Genomic DNA, 21,852 nt, shown 5'->3' with positions numbered 1-21,852 from the left:
GACTTAGAGAATTGTAGTGTTGAAGGATTGGTTGTTTTTAGGACTGTGTGAGTCCTCATTAAAGAGACTAAGATAATGTGGTAGGTTTTGGGGTTTTTTTAGTTTTAAGCATTTAAAAAAATACAGTCAACTTCTCATGAGATAACTACTACAGCGTTTTGCGTCTGTTGTTGTGTCACAGGTTTCAATGGTCGTGAATTAGGATTTGTCAAGCACCACTGGATTTTTTCGTGTACTGTTTGACTCAGCCATCTGTGTGGGCAGAGATTCAATATGTCTTTCACAGCAACTCTTCTGTAGCTCTTGTTTTTCATACTAGCACTATCCTCTTTTTGAAAATAAAAAACTTGAAGTGCTGCTGCAGATTACACTGCAGTCTAAGTAGGAGAAACAAAGAGATTTTGTGGAGATAGATTTTTGTATTCAAGACTTTCAGTGCTGTGGCCAGAGAAAAGCTAGCAGGCTGACAAATGTGCATCAGTCTGATTAACTTGCCACTGCTGTCTGGATACATGGTACGTGAAGAAAATGGAAAAAAAAAGGTGAACAAAAAACCTAACTGTAACTAGAAATTGTTGGTTATATAAAATATATGGTAAAATTATTGATGGAAATAAAAAAAGATGTAAACTTTCACAGTCAAAGGCCTTTTAGGCAAGTCTAGGTCTACTTTTAGGGTCATTCCCAGAATAGTGGGGTATAATCCTCTAACTTCTAAACCTCAGGTGGGCAAATTATTTTGGTACTGGCATGAAATGCTACAATTCTGTGAAGCAATTGTATCCATTCAGAAATCCTATTAAATAATAGTAAAACCTGTTCCTGAAGTTAAGGACATTTGAATACTTCAGTGGCTGACAGCAGAACAGGATCTCCTTACACCATGGGCTTTTTTTGGTGGTGCTTCAATGCATCAGAGAAGTGCAGCCTGCAATGATGTAAATGGTCTTGGTTTGTGACTGAACAATTCTGGGTGTTCGGGTTTAGCACACCCTCTGAGTGTGCATTGTGTAAAGCATTGTAGTAGGAGAATGCTCCCCACACCAAAATGGATGTCCTTCTTTTCACCATGGTGACATACTCAATGCATGCATTTCCTTCCACTGTAGGTAGAAAGTATTCAGCTGGGTTTCTTTGCCTCATTGTTTTTTGTGAATGAGCCCTGATGATGTTTATGGTGTGACTGTTTTGTAGTTTTAGTAAAGAGGTGCATTGTTTGTAAGCCCATAACTTCTTACTTACAAAGAAAGTGTTACTGGTTTAGAGTCTCCTTTATTAGAAACTTCATACAGTCCTGCTAGCTGTGCTTGGTTATTACTTGTCCTGACAGGGTAAATCTGCTTTGTACACAAGGTAGTGGGAGTAAACAAATGAAACCCAAGCAAAAAGAAATAAAAGACTTTAGTGGTTCTTTACTCACCCCACCAGTATTGCACTATTTGTCAACTGGGTTTCAGCCTTAAACCTTTGAATCTTGTTTCCTTTATGCATTTCCCTTTTTGCTGGTTTGAGTGGTATACCAAACCTGTCACTAAGTGCTGCCTTAGAATGCTATGGTACTTAACTGTATTGTCCTCCTGGAACAGCTGTAGAAGTTTAATAGAGCACTCGTTTAAAGAGTTCCTTTGTCCAGTGTGAATTTTCCTGCATTCTTCCCTGATTCTACATAAAGCAGTTCCATTAGAAATACAAATGAAATGTTTGTTTCATGAAAGCCTAGAACTATGAACCTTGGATGGCTTAGGCAGTGCATATACAAAAGTATTGTGCATTCAGATTTTTATTTGACCTTAATATGTTGCCTTTGAAGACTGGTTGCCTCTCCCTTTGAAAGATTTTGGACTATTATGTTTAATCAAAAGGCTTTGAGGATGTTTTCCCTTGTTAGGGTGCTAAAATAAGTATGATACTGATTTTAAACCGCTCACAGTGTTTATTGTTATAAAATATCTCAGTACTACAACTAATGGTGAAATAGGATTAATTTTTGGTTTGGGTTATGCTTTTACTAACAGCAGTCTGAATTTGTCCCAATTGCAACTTTTTAAAGTGAAATTGTTATTTCTATGTATTATTTCCCCTTAATGTTTTATGAAGAAGGCAGATGAGGAGGCTAAAGCGTATGAGGACAAAAAAGTTGATAATGTAGAAGTACTGAGGGTATTTATCTCCTTTGCAAATTTTTAATTGTTTTTGAAGGATTTTTCTTCATGTGGAATCAGTAGTCGTGACTATTAATAGCTGTTGCCTTGTATTATTTCTTAATTCTGTGATGGAATTAGCTGTGCTATGTTAATGTGGCTGTTTTTTTCTAATAGTCCTTCAGGGTGGTTTCATGAATGAATGTTTAATAATATAACTTATTTTTTCATTCTGAAAGATGCTGATGCTGCTAAAAATGCTAATTAGGTCTCAATTCATAAAAGTGTACACATATGCATGTGTGTTGCAGCCTACATTACATGTGTATAAACAAAGTCAAATTTCAGAGCTGTTAGATTATTTATGTCCAACACTGGTTTAAAAAAGTGTGAAAAGAACCAGTTGCCTTTTCATGCCTTATCTTAGGAAAACCTTACATCCTATATAGATCAGGGCATTGAAGTTGATGGACTTTAGTGTTACTTTTTTTTTTTTTTTAATTAAGCACCAGTGTTTTTTCCCTGTGGATGAGGTGTTTCAAAGCTCTTCATCTTGCCCTGGTGTCTCATAAGGTAAAGGTTCACAGTGTGGGTTTGCACAGTGACAAAATATCGTGGTTCCCACTTTTCCAGCTGTATTCATGATCACAAAATGTCTATGAACTTAATTATCCTTGAAACCCATTACCCACTCATTTGTGAAAGTGGTTTGAAAATGACTAATGGCCTCAAGTGTTGGAAAGGAGAAGGATTGAGAAAATGGGAAACTAAAGGCAAAAAATACCATGTGTTTGCAAAAGCATTCACGTGATTGTGTAAATTTATTTTCCTTAAGATATCAGGTGTAGAAGGGTTAGAGAAATAATGAAAATGGGAAACCGGCAGAGGTTTGGAAATGTGGAAAGGGCATGTGGTAGGCATGCTGTGGAGCTACAACGTGTTTTCATGTGGGTGTTGTAAGGAAATCACAATTTTGAAGGAAGAACAAACAAATTACATGAGAAACAGTAAAGAATCTTCCACAAAGAGGGAAATGTGTATTGGAAATATCTTGGAAATGCCTGTGAGAGGTGAGACAATGAGACACAGATCAATGTTACAGCAGGAAGTGAGACAACATGTGGCCCCAGAACAAGGCAGTTCTTTACTTCCTGTTTTAATTTGAAAGCACCAAATTGGACAGTACAGGTGTTGAAAATTGCAAGTTTTTCTCAGGGAAGTTTCTTCACTGGAGTTGTATAAAGTTCCTCAGACCTGAAGGTCCTAGGGTCTGTGAAAAATGTGGCTTTGAAAGAAAAGCATAGAAGCATTGCAAGGTGATAGAAGTGACTTTGCCAAGCCAAGGAAATACTATTTTTTTTTTAAGTAGAGAGAATTTGTCTAATTAAACAAGGAATTTCTTACACCTGGTGCAGGTCTCAAGGAAGAAAGTGTTTTAGCAGTCATCTGAAGTTATACTATATGTAGGCTTTATTTACATTTATCCAAGTTGATTCATCTATTCGCAGTCAATAATATTGTGCTGTATTAAAATTATAAGCAATGGGTATATTACCAATGAAGAGGGTTTTTTTTTGACAGATTGGTATTTTTTACTGTGTCTCATGTGAAATCCAATTGGTGATCCTGCAGTGAAGTTTCTGTTGCTATTTTTTTTGAAACTGCTGGCATGTTATTACACTGAATATTGCTGGACTTTGTCTACTGAAGTTGAGGCTTGGAATGGAATCCCAAAATACATTTCCTTTGGAGGCAAATATTTAGAGAGGTCTTTCCCATTTATCCAGCTGCTTATGTAGAAGTGGCTGTGTAATTGTGCATGTAGATTGCCTCCAGGGATGTGATCTGAACTGGAGATGGGGAGAAAAGGGAGCTGCAATTTTACTGGTCCAGTTTGCAGCAATACCCCAGAGAGGCATCTGCAGAAATTGATGCAAGGGAGTTGGTTTAAAAGCTACAGAGACTTCCAGAGGAGGCAATTGGAGGATCCCTTTGGTTTTCTGCAGAAGCAGAGTTTATTTAAACCATGAATCTGCCTCCTTATCTTTTTGTTGTGAAGCACTTCTCAAAATCTTACATCTTAGTTGTGGATTTGTAGTAGTCTTCTTCCTCCTTCTGGCACCCTTGCTGCCTGCTTGACATGCTGTTGCCAGTAAGTCTTCACTGGGATAACTTAAATGTAACTAAAATGAGTAATGTCTCAGTCTCTTTGCCTGCTCTTTAAAGTCAACAAAGTTTACTTAGGGCATTTTTAATGATTTTCACTAAGAGTAATGATGGTAAAAAATACTCTTATTTTTCTCATGAACCATGAAACCAAACTAAATTACAAAAGTATGAGGGAGGATGATGTGGTATTAGAAGCCAAAGCCTACTGTGTGATTTTGTTTAGGGAAATGCTGGAGGCTGTGAAATGTCAAATAGATTCCAGTTGTGTAATTTCAGGATCAAATTGTATTAACACCCATACTTAAAGTAAAATAATACCATTTGCTAGTTTGATTCCATTCATCTTCAATAAAAGTAAATTCCTAAATGAGCATGACCTTTTTAAATCAAGGTTTCAGGTAGATTTCAGAACCTCAGTAGTTACAATTATGGAAGGAAAAATCAGTGGTTTTGTACATCTTGACTAATGTACTTCTTCAAACACAATCATCACAGACTCACAGAACCCTGAGTTAGAATGGATCCAACATGATCATTGAGTCCATCTGCTGACTCTGCGCGGGACACCCCAACAATGACACCATGTGCCGAAAGCATTGCCCAAATACTTCTTGAACTCAGTTCTGGTTTATAACCAAGCAGTTCAGTTACCTTGTTACCTTTCATCCTTTAATATGCTCATAAATGTCCTAAACTTCAGAAATAATCTCCGGGCCTGCTCTAGTGTGTCCCTACTGTATGGTTGTCATATGCTGCGGAAACTTGGACGCTGAATTGTGAGTGTATGTCTATGTCCAGTGACTTTCATGAGGCACCTTTTGGAACTTACCTTAGCTTCCAGTGTCTGTGCTTTCATTTTAAAAGAATGTACTGGTTTCCTCTCTAGAAAATAAAGGCAGAAAGTGGATGTCATTATGTGATGTATTATATAAAATTAAAGCTGGTTGACTTAATTAAGCACCTCAGAGTTAATTCTGTCTTATGAACCATCAGGACTGGATTGAGAGCCCTAGAGAAGAAAGAGAGCATGAGATGAAACCATCAGAGATAGTGGAGTTCACATGGGGTTATTAATGGACAATTCCAAATCTGCCCACACTAAAATTTCAGTAATTCTGTGTTTAGAATTAATGTAATTTAGAAACCTGTTAGTACCAGTAGAAACAGAGAATTTACAGCTATCACTGGCACTTGCTTATAGCAAAGTTCTTTGTACTGGAAATATCTTCAGGCTTAAGTAAGGAAGGCATAATAACAAGCAGTGCTGTAAAACACTTCAAGGTAGGTGCAACTGTATGTGAAGTGATGAAAGAAGCCAGTTGGGGAAGGTATCAGTCACCCATCCTGATATAAAGACAACCTCACTACCACCTGTTTTTTTGTGTGTTTTAAATGTTTGAAGCAGGTATATTAGAGACAAATGCTACCTTTGTGATGCTAATAATGCCCATAAAATCCTAATAAAGTCAAGCTCTTGACTCCTCTTAGAGAAAATAACAGTCCTGCCTAGTGTTTGGCTACTTCTTGAATAAAGAATGAGTCACATATATGAGCTTACAGTTTGAGAGGCTTGTAGAACACAAATCAGATGACTGCCAGTTTCACTAACCAAATATATTTTAGCAGTGCCTCTAGAAGGCAAGCAAGTTCCAGGTAGGCAAGCATTTTAAACATCCTGATATGAAGTTTTTAAAGGCTAGGACACATGTAGGTGAGGTCTGTGAATGTTGGATTACACTGTTCATTTCACTAAGCAGTTCTGACTGTAGCAGTGTGTGAGAATGTTGGGTTGTGCTTCCAGTTTAGGCTTTGCAGCCACTTCTCAGCATTCATTGATGCATCTCTGGCTTTAAATGCTGTTTCCCCCTCTAGATTCTACCTATTCCAAGTCCCTCTACTACTTCTCCCAGATATTAGATCAAATCCTAAGAATCCCAGTGAATCAGCCAAAAGATTCTCTGATCTCATTCACATCTGGACACTGCTCATATCACAGGAGGAAGTAGTGCCTCTGGCTGTCTTTGTAAGGGTATTCCCAAACCAATGCAGAAGGCCAGCTGAGCTTCTTCTGGGGGAGTAAAGGTAGTACAGAAGTAAACTGTTAGAAATAATGCTTTTATAAATGGAATTTCTGAATGAGGAACTTAAAACTGCAGGTAGATATCTGCTAGTGCTATTCAACTTTTTTCTTTTTTTTCTTCTTTTTTTAGATCACCTTTTGCTGCTGTCACAGATTACTCAGTAACAAGAAATAACGTCATACAACTCTGTCTGGAACTAACAACAATAGTACAACAGGTATGAGACAGTTTGCTTAGCAGTTTATTTTTTTCTGAACTGTAAATGGCTATTACCTTTTTCCCCACAATTTTGTTTAACACTGGCTATATCGTTGTCCAACCAAAATAAGGGAATACTAGTATTTAGTAAATGCTTTTTTAAAATTCTGTTTTCTGGTTTTATAGTACTAGTTTCTGTTCTGTGTATATGGCTCTGCATATCTCATCACTGATATTTATCTTGGGTTCTCTAGTATAATATAATAATGTAAAATGAGGTAACTACCTGATAATTTGCATCTTTAATTTCTTATATTTTGTCTTTCAATTTTAATTACCTGTCTGGTTCAAATGATATATATTTATTGAACTTTAGTAATCCTTTCTTTCCTAAGGTTTGTATCATCTAGACAGCTGTTGAAACATGTTGCCATGGGGTGGTTAGAATATTTTGATTATGTTTTTGTACATCCTACCTTCAAGAAATCCAGAAGTAGTTACTGAGAAGTAACTTGCTTAATGAGTTTCACTGGGGAATGCAAACCTGGGAACCTTCCCTGCCCTTCTGTCTGTGGGTTAGGTCTGTCTCTTGTTCTGCTGTCTGTTGTTCTGCTGAACTGTAAGGTCTCTGCTGCCAGGCAGAAGTCTGAGGGATGGTTTGCACTTGAGAAGTTAGAGTGGAGAAAAAGGGAGAGAGTGGGCTAGGCAGTAGGAGCACTGAGGAGACTTTATGGTTTTCACAAGCATCACACCAAACTAAGAAAAACTAAACTTCTGACTCAGCTGTCCAGACTGGTCATTTTCCACTGTGCATCACTGTCTTTGGATAGTTTTTAGATGAGGGAAGGAGGCACCTGATCAATTTTCCCTATTAATGAGAAAGTGGGTAAAGTAGCAACCACAGCAGTATTTCCCAGGAATTAGGTCATTATCAATTCTTCTGAAAAATTCATCCCTATCCATCATACTGCTAATTCACCGTGGTATAGGTTGTTATTTCTCTAGGTATATTTTTCAGTGTGGATGATAATAAATGTTACTATTTAATACCTTTGGAGAAAGGCATTTTTACCTTCTCCAAAAATGACATAGTTCTGCAATCAGAAAGCGGTTCATATATCCATACTTCGAAGTCAAAAGGAGCATCTATGTGCCTAAATTTAAGCATGTACTGAAATTGAATTGGGCTATATTCAGAAGAACAATAATGAAAAATTCCATTAGTGGTCTCAGCCATGTGTTTTGTGCTCAACTTAAATGCATTCCAGTGGGGCATTTCAAAATGTCCTAGCTGCTGTTTTTTTAATATGCTCACTGAACACACTGAGATTCTTCATTGTGCTTTCTTTTGGATGTAAATTAAATCTTTCAATATCACGTGGTTTTTCTGTCTCAGAATCTTGTTTTCTTTTATATGCAAAGCATTTTATAGTATCTTACTAGCTTAGGGTTTTTTTATAAAAAATCTACAGAAGGCAATGTTGCATTTTTTCTTTTTAACAGCAGAGAACAGTTCCTTACAATGCTTAAAGGTTTATAAAAGGTATACAGTCTGTACATTTTTAATACCTTTGAACTTTTTTAAGACTTTTGTAAAATTTAAAAACAGAACTTCAGTAGCTGAGTTCCATTAGGAACTTTTGGTGTTGATTAATGTTTAGTCAATGTTTAGATTTATTAACCAAAGCACCAATTCTGTAGTCAATATGAAGAATAAAAAGCAATAAACTTAAAGTGGCTTGCTTGAATTATTTTGCACATTTTGAAGGTAATTGTAATACTGTGTTTCTTCATAGAGTTAAATGATATTGGGGATCTCCCTCATTATCAAAGCTAAGTGGATAATGAATTAAAATGACAGTATTGCATCACTCTTATAGGGATAAAGTCTAAGAAAACCTAATGAGTGTCTATGTTTTAACTTATAAATAATTAGAAAAGCTGGAGTTATAGACAGATTTTGGTATAAAATGTGGGAAGACACATGCTTTGTTTTAACTATCAAGTTTTCTATGTGTGTTGCACATTGCCCAGGGCCTGACAGGCCAGTGTGCAGTGGATATTTGCCAGTGAGAGCAGGCCCCTCAGACCACTGCAAGTTATCACTGTAGCCTGCACTAATCATCTGCTTCTATGCAGCTGCTTTATTTTGGCTGAGGTATTTTTTCCTCCCCCTTAGGATTTTAGGGTATTGTTTCACAGCCTCTTCCTGCAGGTTTTGACTCGTAATACTGTCCTCCTTGCTGATGGCTTCTCTAATTTAGGGCTTGCATTCTTGTTCATTTTTGTAAGAAACTTTCCTTGCAGAAAAACTAGAGGGGATAAAAAAGAATTTAAAAAACAAATCCATGAGACTGTTATTATTTTTTGCTACCATTTCCTTGCATTCTCTCTCCTACACATATCTGCCTCTCAGTAGGAATTGAAGGCTGAGCATTATCTGTACTTTCTGTTTCCTTTGCTATGCATAAAGAAAGCATAGATCCTGTACCAAGTTCTTTCTTGATGGTACAGGATAGATGTCAAAGGGATATGGTTGTGTGTATGTGAGATTGCTTTGGGTTGTGTTTGTTTGCCTTAGGTTCATTCACGAATTTAGATTTCTGTTGACAGAATTACTCCAGTCAGAAATGTGTGTCAGGAAGAACATGAGAGCCTGTTCTTGATGGTGTTCATGGAAATCTTGCTGTTGACTTAGATAGCTGGGTTATTCAGCTTCAGTGGGAGCCAAGAACTGGTTGGTCCTTTTGAGTGTGCTCATTTTGGTTTAGAAAGGTAGCAGTAGCTAGACCAATAACTGTAGGGAACAGCAGATTTCTTGCTTTCTTTGGGAATCTGTAGATAGCTTTTATTTTTATTCTCAATGCTCTTATTCCTCAGAAATTTATTAAGGTTTCACTAAAGAAGCTTTCTTCTTTAAAATTGAAGCCCTGGAAATCTTGGGAATATCTGAAAAGTCTAATTTTATGTTGACTTTGTAAGTTAACAGACAGTAAAGAAAATTTTGCTGCTGAACACACTATTTCTTTTGCTGTAATAGTGATCATTAGAAGCCCTCATTACATGTTTTTTACTTTCCTTTATCAGCCTTCACAATGATTTGTGGTGTTTATTTCGTTTTCAAACCACCGATGTTTATCTTGCAGCTTTAGTGTCTGGTGGGATTTACTCAGGAGTATGCTGCAGTAGGAGCATAGCTGTAGGCCTGTAAATACTCCTTTAGAAAAGCTTCAGTGCACTTAATTCTCTGCCTGAAGACCTCTTTGAAGAGCTGTGGTGGAAGCAATGCTGTGTAACTGGGGTGGAGATGGAGAGCAGTCACTTGGCTGGCATGGATCTGCCTTGCACTGCTGCACAGAGCGCACTTCTGTCATCAGCTGTCGCAGCAACTTCTGGAGGTCACCTCAGATTTTGGGTGACACGGGGTGAGAACCTGAGTGATGCAATTTGGGAGGTGGCAGCCAGGATAGAAGATAGCAAAGAGAGACCAAGATAATCGTACACAAATGCACTGTCTGGACTTTATGGGCACCTGTGATTTTGGGCTAAAAGCTGTGCTGTAGAGCACACAGAAATGCTCTGTGCACTGCTTTAGCTGAGAGGTTTGCAACTTTTTTCCCATTTAAAGGCATTTGAGATATAAAAGAAAATGCATCCACATATTCCTTGCCCAATGGATGCACTTCCCATCCCATGGGATATTTCTGTTGGGCTTTTAGCCATGGCTGTTTCTCAGATAAAAGATGTTGAAAAGGATCACAAATTATTTCTTGGAAAATGCACTATTTTTTATGTCATTGTGGGTTTTGTAATCACACGGCTGTAAACTCAAAAGAGAAATGTTTCAAATGTTAAGTTTCACTGAGAAATGTCAGTAGAGGCTTGTTTTCCAGTTAAAAGGATAAAATGGAAATTTACCTTCCTAGCTCCCCTGCTCTGACTCAGAATTCAAATGCAGTGATATAAAGTGGTTCTATTCATTTGCTAAGGACAGTATCAAAATCATGAATGAAGAAGAATAATTAATGTCCTGAGTGCCAGTCTTAGAAATTATCTCTCATCTTTTCCATCACAATTCCTCACTTTTGTTTTTAAGTCCTAATTATTAAGGACTTTAAGGACTCACTAAATATAGCTTAAAATTTTAAAATTTCAGGTCATACCAAATTGCTAATTATCTCAGATATCTTTAGCTAATAAAATGGTTTTTATAGTTTAGTGGTGTGAAGCTGTGATTGGATCATTATTAAAGCTGCTTTGGGCCTCCAGATTGTAGGGATTTTCAAAGCAACATGTGTTGGCTGGAGACAGTTGCATATTAAATTTTAAAGTTTTTTATTTACATTTTTAGCATTATTCATTCCACCCCAACTTTATTACCAAATGTTTGCAGAAAAAATTTTGTTAGCCTGCTGTGGTAATAATAATCTCTTTCCCATCTTTTTAGATAAAAATATTGCATGATGAGGAGGCCACATTCTTGAAGTTTCCTATTTATATGCATAGCACTCTGTTTATACAGTGTATATATTTTTGTTTATACAAAACTGCCCCATATTTGTTAAGTGTTCAATTGAGGGGGAAGTGTACAAATATGTAGCTAGATAGATGTGGGGGAAAGTTATAACTAAATAGCTCCCCTTGAAAACAATTCACAGGCAATATCTGCCTGTGTATATAAAAGCAAAAGGGTTTTCATATGAGAGTATTATAAGTCATTGTCAGTAATGCTGACAGGAATTCATTTATCTTGTATCCTTCATGTGCTGCTCTTATGCAAGATTTTCTGTTCTATAGGTTTCAAAGCACCTCTTAGTAGTGGTGTTTCAGGATGCATACTGATCTGTGCACTTATTCTCTTCACTTTTAAAAGTTAATGTGTATTGCATATAATGTATGTATAGTCAAAAATAGAAACTAAAGGATTGTGGGAAGCATGAAACTGTTGTTTGTTTACAAGAAGCTATATCAAAATAGTTTAAATGTATGCTCATGTATGCTCTTTAGCAATGTTTTTCTCTTTTTCATAGTAAAGTAGCTTATTTCTTTTAAAGCACACTTTTATGGAAAATTTCAGATGTAATTTAATGTAATGTAAAAAGTGCCTGAGGTACTTAGCGTTGATGCCTGATTCTGGTAGTTTGTTTCTGCTATTTGATTATACAGGTTTTTTTCTCCTTGAAATGGTTTACTTGTATATATATACTCTTTTGATGTAAATTTTGAAATGCTTTTTGAAATGGAATTAAGCATGGAATAACTGAAAGATTAAAAAGTCAATAATAGTCTATTGGGACGAACCTCTACTAGAGCTGATTTGATGACTCAGTAGTTGCCATTGAGATAGGTGCTGTAAAGAGGTACGGGGTTTTCTTCCTAAAGTTGTGTACTGCTGTATATGTCTGTGATGTGACATTTTCAAAGTAGCTTATGAAGCTGCCACCCTGTAAAGGTGAATTTGTTTTCTTTTCCATTCTCAGAGAAAGTAATTTTCTTTTCCTAGGGGATAGAAGGAAAAAAAACCCAAAACCCACCAAAGTACTCGATTGCTTAATAGGTAAAAAACTTAGCGACCAGAAAGCAAAAATGAGTTGGTATTGGCTTGTTTTGTTATTTTTTAGGCTTTTTTTTGTTTTTTGTTTGCTTGCTTTTCTTCTGGATTAATGATTGACAGTATCTGAACATGGGGAAGAGTGAAACACAAAGCAGAATATTTTGTGAAAAAAGAGTATTCTTTTTCACAGGGCATGTGTTGGTAAACCAATGCAGCTGTTAAATTTTTCTAAGAAATGGCGGTTGAGTGAGTCGAGGTGACAGTGAAGGAGTCAGAGACTATGGAGCCACATGCAGAAAGTTGCAGAAAGTTGGTGAAAACTGAGATAAAGTGTAGATAGGAGAGAAAATGTGGTTTTGTGTCTCATGTTTCCTTTAAACAAAATCTTTCTTTACAAGGCTGATGTGGGCCCTGTGTCTGTGCACACTGAATGGCATCACAGTCTCTCTCTGAGTGAGGCATGCAGGATATGCCACTCTTACTGTGTAATTCGTTATACATGGTAACTTCCATGATTAATGGTGATGTGTGGTGTTGGTCATATCAGTACATGTGAAGCCTGAGATTCTGCATTTATTACTTTGGACACTGATCTCCTTTCCCAGGGCCAGAGCACTCTCTGTAACCAGGTACACTGAAGCACATTCCAGTTCAGTACGGTGAGTTATGGAAACCATGTGTTGCCAAGGAACCAGTAAGAGCCTTAAGCATAAATTAGTGTAGTGTCTGTCTTCATTTCAGGACTATGAATGCGTCTGTTTGCTTAAATCCATTACAAATACATACATTTGAGATGATCCAACATGAAACGTTGAAGTTGTAGCGGAGTCTGGAATGCTCTCTACCTAAATATTAGTACTTTTTTTCAGTTCAAATAATTTAATTTTTTCTACTGGCAAAATAACGACCTATAAAAATATAAAACATGCAATATTTTGCTGCAGTTGTATTTTTAAAACTGGGATTATTTACCATGGCACTATTGGAAGAAAAGCAGAACTGAAAAATTAAGAAGTTATTTACCTCTAAATTGTCTTGGAAGTGACATTGAAAATTTAAGAACTGTGCAATACATTGTGCTACAAGCTCTGTTTTGCATGCCAATAATAAAACAGTTTTGGATGCATGAGGCTTATTTAGAGGTGTGGGAAGTGTTTTGAGTTTGGTTTTTTTTCCTTTGGATGTACAATTTTTTCCTCAGTTCCTATCTCTCATCTGTTAATAGTTTCAGTGGATTTTTTTTTGCCTCTGAGAATGTCACCAAGTAGAGAAATCATCTGAGCAGCTGAAATTTGACTTAGGCCATGTAAGCACTTGGATTCTGAAGGATGTATGAGCAAGTATCAGTGATTTTACTTGGTGCTGAAATACTGGCTGTGGCTTCTGACTGAATGGTGTGCTGGCTCATTTTAGAAAAAAGGAAGAGGTGTAACTCTCTACATGCAAAGTAAGAATTAATATGTGACCAGATCCCTAAGGAAAACAACATGATGTCTTTTACAGAAAGGAGAAATAATTGGAAATGGAAAATTACTTCAGAAAGATAGAATAAAAGAGCTTAGTGTACCTATTGCATCTCTCTTAATCCAGCAAGCAATTTTTCCCTGTAGTTGCTTGGTCTGTAGGTGATTTATGTAAGTTGTATTAAATTTCTACATGAAGTATTCTGTTACTATGGTGATAGGTGCCACTCCACACAGATTGTTTAAATAAAATTAAAGCAATTCTTTGTACTCAGTAAGCTGAGTAATTGCTATTAGTTTGTACACAGGGGTTATGAACTTAGAGTACTGCAGGTTTATTGCATTTTCAGGGAAAGGCTCTAGACTTCTAGAAGCATGTGTGTAGGTTGCATAAGAAATGTCCTTTTTTATAGCATTTATTTAGTAGCTTGCATTGTATTTTCCCAATAGAGATTTTTTCCTTCTCCTCTTACTGTGATGCCTGCTCACCATTCTGCTTTCCCCCACCTCTCTCAGTTCTTATGCACATTTCCAGTGGGCAAGGACAAAGTGGGTCCTACAGATTCAGGTGAGTTTACTGGCATTAGTGTGGAGGGGAAGGGAATTAATTCTAATAGAATGAGGATGTTATAGACCCAGGAATTGAATAATTGTAGCATAAATGAGAAAGAAAGCAAATATTTCTGAACGGCAGTGGGAATAAAATCGACAGGATTTGTGTGGGAAGCGAAGAGGAGTTGAAAATGGCACCCAGGTTGTGAGCTTGTGGGACATAAGGTGGTGGAGCTGTTGACAGAGATAGGGAAAGAAAGGGGGAACAGGGAGTGTTTGGGAAGAAACGTGATTGCAGCTCTTCAGCATCCTGTGTAAGGGCTGGTGGCAAATATCCAGAAGGAGATTCTGAACTGAGAATGTGAACAGAAGGGCTGAGAGATCTGTGACTCATCCACACAGAGATGATAATTAAAGCAGCATGATTTTAGGAGGCTGCTGAGCAATAGGGAAGAGGTTGCAGAAAAGGGGAGAGTTGAGGATAGAGCTCCCTGGGACTGTTGCAGTTGAAGCAGCCGTAATGGGAGACTTTTTGAGCAGCCTAGTGGAAAGAAAGTCATGGAAATAGCATATTTTGGGATGGTTACTTAGAAATACAGTGCAAATTTTAACAGTGTCTGTGTAGTTTTAAAAATTCATTTCCTGTGGCAGCAGCCAAGGGTTACCTGTGCAAGCACTGAGTGTTGTATAGCTTGGAGGAGCTTGCTATTGCATTTTAGTTAGGCAAGAGACAAAAGTATTTCCTTTCCCCCTCTCTCTCTTCCAAACATTTGTAATTTTCAGTGTCAAGGTCCATACCTTTTGTATCCAACAATCTGCCAGACCTCAAAATATAAGGTGTGGTAAAGCACATCAGGAAGTGGCTGACTGTTTCGTGCTCTTATTTCTTAGCATGTTGCCAGAGAGGAATGTTACCTGCTTACTAGGTCTGTAGCTTTTGGGGCATTTAAGGTTTTTTGTTCCTTGTACTTTTAAAGGGGAGTTGGAGAAGGGGGTTGAAGGGAGCTGGGTATCTGTCAGTTTGTTTTCTGTTATTCCAGTAATTACCCAGTCAAGCTGTAAATCACAGTCTAAGCAGGATTCCATAACATCCATCAGTTTTCTAATCACCGTGTTCTACAGAACACAGCATTTTTTCAGAGGCAGCCATAGCCTGGGCTGCTTCAAAAGCAGATTGAGGGAGGTGATTCCCCCACTCTGCTCCATTCTCGTGAGATCCCACCTGCAGTGCTGCATCCAGCTCTGAGGCCCCCTATAAGAAGGATGTGGATCTGTTGGAATGACTCCAGAGGACATCACAAAGATGATCAGAGGAATGGAGTCCCTCTTGCTAGGAAGACAGGCCAAGTGAGTTGTTGAGCCTGGAGAAGAGAATGCTCCAGGGAGATCTTATAAGCATCCTTCCAGTGCCTAAAGGGGCTACGAAAGAGCTGGAGAGGGACTTTTCACAGGGCCGTGTAGTGACAGGACAAGGGACAATGGCTTTAAACTGAAAGAGACCAGTTTTAGATTTGATATTGGGTTGAAATTCTTCTCTATGAGGGTGGTGAGGCACTGGAACAGGTCTTCCAGAGGAGTTGTGGATGCTCCACCCCTGGCAGTGTTCAAGGCCAGGCTGAATGGGGCCCTGAGCAGCCTAGTCTAGTGAGGGGCATCCCTGCTCATGGCAGTGGTATAGGAACTAGATGATCTTTAAGGTCCCTTCCAGCCCAAACCATTACAGGATATCATTCAAGTCTACTGTTTCAAAACTGTCATTGTTTATTCCTGCCATCAGCTGAATTAGTATTTTCTAATTAGTGAAAGTCTAAATTAACTCAACCTGTTTGGAAACTATGTACCAGTGTCTTTGTGTGAGAAAAGTGATAAGGATAATAATGAATGAAAGTACACTAAAGGTTATGAAACTTCTGCCACCTTCATGTGTTGGCCAAGCTTTAGACTTTGTCATCATTATTGTTGAGAACTTTTGTGAAGACATTCAGTGATGACTTCAGCAAAACTCAGTCCTGTGGCTCTCTTGCTTTAGCTGAATTGGGCAGAATTCAAACCAAATGAGCTCTTCTAGAGCCAATGGCATAAGTTCCCTAGACCCAGTGACTCTCAAACAGGCACCTTGGAGCCAGAACAACTTATTTTGCACTCCTGAGACTGAAGGAGCTGGAAGTTATGATCTGGGCATTCTCAAGTTAATTATTTTTTATTGTTTCTAAGTAGCAAGACCAACAGATCATCCATTTGACTCTCACTGCTATTAAAGTATTCAGTTACAGTTTTAATCAATTTGAGAAGCAAAGGGATGTAAAGGATTCTTTGGTTTAATTCCATCCAATGGCTACATTGCTCAAGAGGGTTTTATGCCAGAGGTTTGGTGATTTATGAGAGTCTGAACTCCCTTTTAAGCAATCATGTAATTCATTATTTTTGTTACAAATAGAAAACTGGAGCTGCATAGCCTTGAATATTTTGCATGACTTGAAAAACAATGATGACAACAATTCCATTTGACATGTTTTTAGCAGTATGTAAAATCTAGCCCTCTTGAAACTAGACATGGAAGATGAGTGGGATTTCTCATGCATTTTCCAGGTAATTTTACTACTGCTTTTAAATGGTGTTCCTAACACAATTACCTACGTTTTCATCTGCCACATACTGGAAAAAACAGTGCAATATTCACATACATAAACATAAACATATATTAAAAAGCTTAATCACTTTGTTAATCATAATTAGCTTCCTGTAAATTCAGTTGGACCACAGGGAAAAAGAAATGAAGTGAAGAAGCTCCACCACAAGCATCATAAAAGCTACCCAGAGAATTGATGATTTCATGGCAAGCTCTTGCTCTTCACAAGTTGCTCCAGTTGAATCAATCACACGGCCTGCCTTTTTAGGCAATGCTACTATCATATGAATATACAAAAGGCCCTTTTGGATTAATGTGTTACCTGAAAATTTTGACATTTTGTTCCTGAAAATCGTGTAGTCTGCTTCTATATCAGTTCTGCCTAGGAATTTGCCTTGCCTTAGAGGAGAAAATAGAATAGGATGACTACATATACATGAGCAACTAAGGCATTCTGCTGAACAAGCAAATATAATGAAAGGAGTCCACTCCATCTCTGGGTACTCTGATGTAAGGTTTACTAGAAATGCTGAAATGTTGGTGAAAGATTTAATGCATATATTTCTGCACTTCTCCCTTTTTAAAAATCCATTAACTATTTCTGTGTATATATTTCTTTTTCTGAACTAGCATAATTTATTCTGAAGTATGAAGTTGACAGGAACTTAAGACTGCCACGAAGAGTGCAGTGCATCAGCTGCCTGGAATACATGGCAAAACCATGAATAATAATAATAGTTGTAGTAGTGGTAATAATGATGGAAAGTTTTAAGATTATAGCCTGCAAGTATAGTGAGAGAAGTGTTTGACAGGTAATTGCAGTAGGTAATTTGACAGGTTGCCAACTTGGACTTGTAAACCAAATCATGTAGATGCAAAAATAGGAATGTTTTCTGCAGAATATTTATCCCACAGTTATAGTAATGGAGAACTGCATGAACATTTTTTATCTGTGGGACATGGGAGCAGTAGGGTAAGTTGGCAGGTTGTCTGTACCTCAGTTCTTCACATTATGAGTTGAGTTGAGACTTAATCAATGTGGGTGCAAAGAAAACAAAGAATAAGGAAAATAGTAGTGGAATCAGCTGATCCCATTCCCCACTTCAGTGAGATTCTAATACAAATGTTTAAAAAGAAGGTGGTAATACTGAGGATAAAAAAAGGAAAAAATGAAGCATCATAAACACTGCTTTTGGAAAAAAAAAAAAAGTCCACAGATATTTGTGTTTTACATATGTTGTCTCACATCTGATTTGTTCCAGCAGTGTCTGGGGTGGGATGGGTAAAATGTGTATGTTACAGTGTTGTCACCAGTCAGTGCTGTCTCATTTAGTGGGTTTAATATAAACATCCTCAGCAATTATTTCTTATGACATTATGGTAGGATCATTATGGTGCAGATATAATTTAATTTTTTTTTTAGAGACAATGTGAAGGTTGTGAAGGTCAAAACTTCTGGAAGAAAAAAGCAATGCCTCTCAGTTACAGTGTGGTGTAGGTCTTGCTAGTCTTAAAATTAGGTTTTGAAATTGTACTGGGATTGAAGATGGAGAAGAACCTGCTCCTTGATTTGTGTGATTTGTTCTTGCTGCTCTTGTCTTCCTCCCTTATTGCTTTTTTTTTTTCCCCTCTCATATTGGAACTCTTGTTTCTCTTTTTTTAGGATAGTTCCAGTTGTATGACAAAGGTCCCTTTTGCCATTTTTGTGCACAAGGCAGAGCTGGAAAGAGTGACCATGAAGATCTGATATTACTCATAAAGTTGTTCCATCGTATTTCCTTTTTAAATCTCTCCTTTTTCTTGTGGATGATGCTCTGCGATTTTTCTCCCTTAAATTACTAATGCCAGTATTTGACTATATCTTCAGGAAATGTAAATTAACAGAATTTCTTTTTTTGCTTTATTAACAATATGTGTCATTAATGTTTTCAAAAATAATCCATAATTAGAAAATAACCTTACAGTGTTTCAGCTGAAGTTTTGTTCGGTTGGTTAGAAGATCACATACCTATAGCCTAGGTATACTTACAGTATGGCAGTGAATATATATGCAAAGTTCAGAGAATAAACAGGTAGAAGTAATACATCTCCTCCTTGCTGTAACTGTGCCTTTCAGTTCAGGGATAATCACAGTATTGGTTTAACTAAGTGAATAGCAAATTTTTAGCTTGTGTAGGAGTAAAGCTTGGTTGCAGATTTTTGTGTGTGTTCTTGCTTTTCTAAAGTAGAAAAAAAGTTGATGTTAAACTTGCATATGATCTGTTTCTTATCTTAATTGCAATATTTTGGTACTCTAGTTAAACAGATACTAAAGAAAACCTTTAAGGAGTAACATATAGGCTTGTATGGAAGAGAAAGACATTCTCCAGGTGTGGGTGGTATTGCTACTAAGAATAAAAATTTATTTCTAATTGCATAGTTAGAGGCTTTTTATAGTTCTCAAGTGCTTTAAGCTCTTTTAGGTGAGATGAAATGGGCATAAAAAAAGCAATAACTGTAAATGGTAGAAGCCCCCAGTAATAAGCAGCAAACCCAAGGGGTGTTTGTGGAGGGTGGGCACAGTTCTCTTTAGCCCTTGCCTAAAGACAAAGCACAAGGCAGCGAAGGGAAATAAACTGTTCCCTGTGACAGAAAGCGGTGTGGGGCTTTTGCTGCTGGGGTTGTTCAGAAGCAGTCTCAGCCCTCCTCTCTAGGGATGGCTGCAGGAAGTGGAAACAAGCTGCAGGGATCAGCTTGGTGACCTCTTCCGAAGTTTCCTTGAGTCTTAGACTTCAGGGCTGCTCTGGATTGCCATCATGGTTCCTGCCATTCCTGTACGTTTCCCAGAGTTCATGCCTGCATTATGTTTAGTTGCTGTCATTCATGTATAGACAAAGTGTATTTTGGAATTTTTGTTTTTTTACTGAAGCATTGCATCTGCTGTCTTCCAGTCTTTCTGTCTTTTATGGTTTACTGAACTTTTCTCTTGCCTGCATGTAATATCAACAATCTGCTGTTACTATGTGATGACTTACTTAGCAATTCTTTTACTTAAACCCTGGATTTGTAGGGAATGGTGTGTTGAGGAGGCAAATTCAGGGTGAATCTGTTTATAGACTGGATGCCTGAGAAGTTTTCCACTTGTTTTGCTATCTTTTGTGGATTCAGAAGTATTTAAATTTTTTTATATATAGTCTTGGTTTGCCAGAAGAAAGCATATTTCTTTACTTTCCTTCATGATTGTGGGAGAGTTTTCAATTCAAGGCTTTAGCAATATTTATCTGTTATTCACTTCTTTCTTGTTTGTAATAAACTCCTACAGCATTTGAAATTAAATCTTTCTTCTCTTAGTAGTGAGACTTCTCAAACACTATCCTCTTTAAACTATGTTTAAACTTATAGTAAACTCTTCCTATTACCAATGAAATTATGTCTGCTAAAAGCACTTTTTCCCTTCAATATAAATGTTGCAATCTCTTCCTGCTATTTTTACAAAATGATTCATAAGTAACCATGCAGAAAATAGATGTATCCAGATTGAAAATGTTACATGCCCTCCCACATATAACAATGAAATGTGTGTTTTGCTACTAAGATTGCAAATACTTCATTGATGTCTGCATATAATTAAATGTGTTAGATTTTCTTTCCGGCTAAACTTACTGGCAAATGTTTCCTGAATGCCAACAGCTGTTATTGGGAAAATGCTTCCCAATCAACGTGCTACTTCTGCATACATGGCTTTATATAAAGCCTAAGGACACATTGGCTTTTCTTGCCTGAGTAACACTGGAAGTGTTTAATGGATTAAAAGTTCTTTTTTTTGAAAGAGTTGCATATAAAAGTGTTGGCTTCCTAGCAGGATAAATTGATTTTAAAATGAGACTTTAACATGAAAACTTAGTCACATCTTGCATGTGGTTTGTTAGATAGGATGTAAAGCATCTGTTCCAAACAGAGCTTGCACTAATTACCACAAAGTTTCAGCACCTGAATGAACTCAAGAGTGGTTCTTTCACCAATATTGATTGTATTCTGTATGCTCTCTACCTTGGGAATTCTATTTCCTTATATCCACTGAGATTCTGGCCTGTCAGAAAAACCTTTGCAGTCCCAGCCACCCGTCTGTTGGTGTTGCTTATGGAAGCTGCCTCACATGCTGCATGAGGAACTGAGAATGTGCCCCAGGTTTAATGAGTGAGCTTTGGGGGAGGTGTTTCTCCTCCCTCTTGTCAAAGTGTGTTACAAACAATCAACTCCTCTTCCCTCTCCACCAAGGTTCTCCTTCCCTTCTTCAACAGTGTGCAAAAATGTCAGTTCAGCTCAGCCAGAATTGTTCATCTCAGTCACTTAAGACTGTTGCTGGTATCTCTGTTTTCCAGTGGGACCATTAGAAACTGGTCATTTTTGTCCATGCTCAGGGTTGGCTGCTGGAAGGCACTTGGGTGGTAGACATGTGACTAGCTGGTACATGCCAAAAGCATGTAAAGTAGGGAGAGTATTATCTGTCTCAAGGAAGGAATCAACTAGAGCTAGTGAATAGATAGAAACATTGACCAGTAGCTCATTTCCTTTAAGTGGTAGCTTCACACTTTCTTTCAATTCTGCCTAAGTCTTTGAATCTTTGAAATACTTTGTTTCATCCTAAAGACTTTTCATTTTAGTTCAAATTGCTTTAAGGGTAAGTAAAGGCAGGGAAAATGATTGGACCAATTTAACCTGCTTTTTCTGCTTTCCTTTTTCAGGATTGCACAGTATATGAAACAGAGAACAAAATTCTTCATGTGGTAAGTACCATTTGGATTTCTCATAACCAAGTTTATAAAGACCACATAGAATTCTAGAGCTGTGTGTTTTGTGCTTTTTGTATGCAGTGGCAGTTTGATAACTAACTAGACTGGGTATGACTGAATGAGTTTATAGAACTACTTGTGAGCAGGTCAGGAGCTTTGAAAGGGTTTGTGTTTGTCTGCTCAGGCCCAGCTGTTATTTGTAAACCATGATTAGAAGAGTGATGTTTTAAAAAGGCAGTTTTTTGAGAGAGAGATGGTTGCTAGGCTTCTATGAAATAATTTATGTTTGTGTT

At 37.4% G+C, this 21,852-nt stretch overlaps 1 protein-coding gene across 8 annotated transcripts in view; it reads left to right on the top strand.

Moving 5' to 3' along the window:
- The window catches only part of CNKSR2 (connector enhancer of kinase suppressor of Ras 2), a 207,141-nt gene that overhangs the window by 53,075 nt on the left and 132,214 nt on the right, over positions 1-21,852 (top strand). For all 8 annotated transcript variants that reach the window (XM_074534619.1, XM_074534618.1, XM_026791812.2 and 5 more), the window contains exons 4-5: positions 6,521-6,608; positions 21,512-21,553. In XM_074534619.1, coding sequence (XP_074390720.1) covers positions 6,521-6,608; positions 21,512-21,553 — 130 coding nt within the window. The remainder of the gene's footprint in view (positions 1-6,520; positions 6,609-21,511; positions 21,554-21,852) is intronic.

This window comes from Zonotrichia albicollis, chromosome 2, assembly GCF_047830755.1.
Source record: "Zonotrichia albicollis isolate bZonAlb1 chromosome 2, bZonAlb1.hap1, whole genome shotgun sequence".
NCBI classification, from domain to species: domain Eukaryota; kingdom Metazoa; phylum Chordata; class Aves; order Passeriformes; family Passerellidae; genus Zonotrichia; species Zonotrichia albicollis.
Note: the sequence above shows the minus strand (reverse complement) of the source record. Positions and strands in the feature narration are given on the sequence as shown.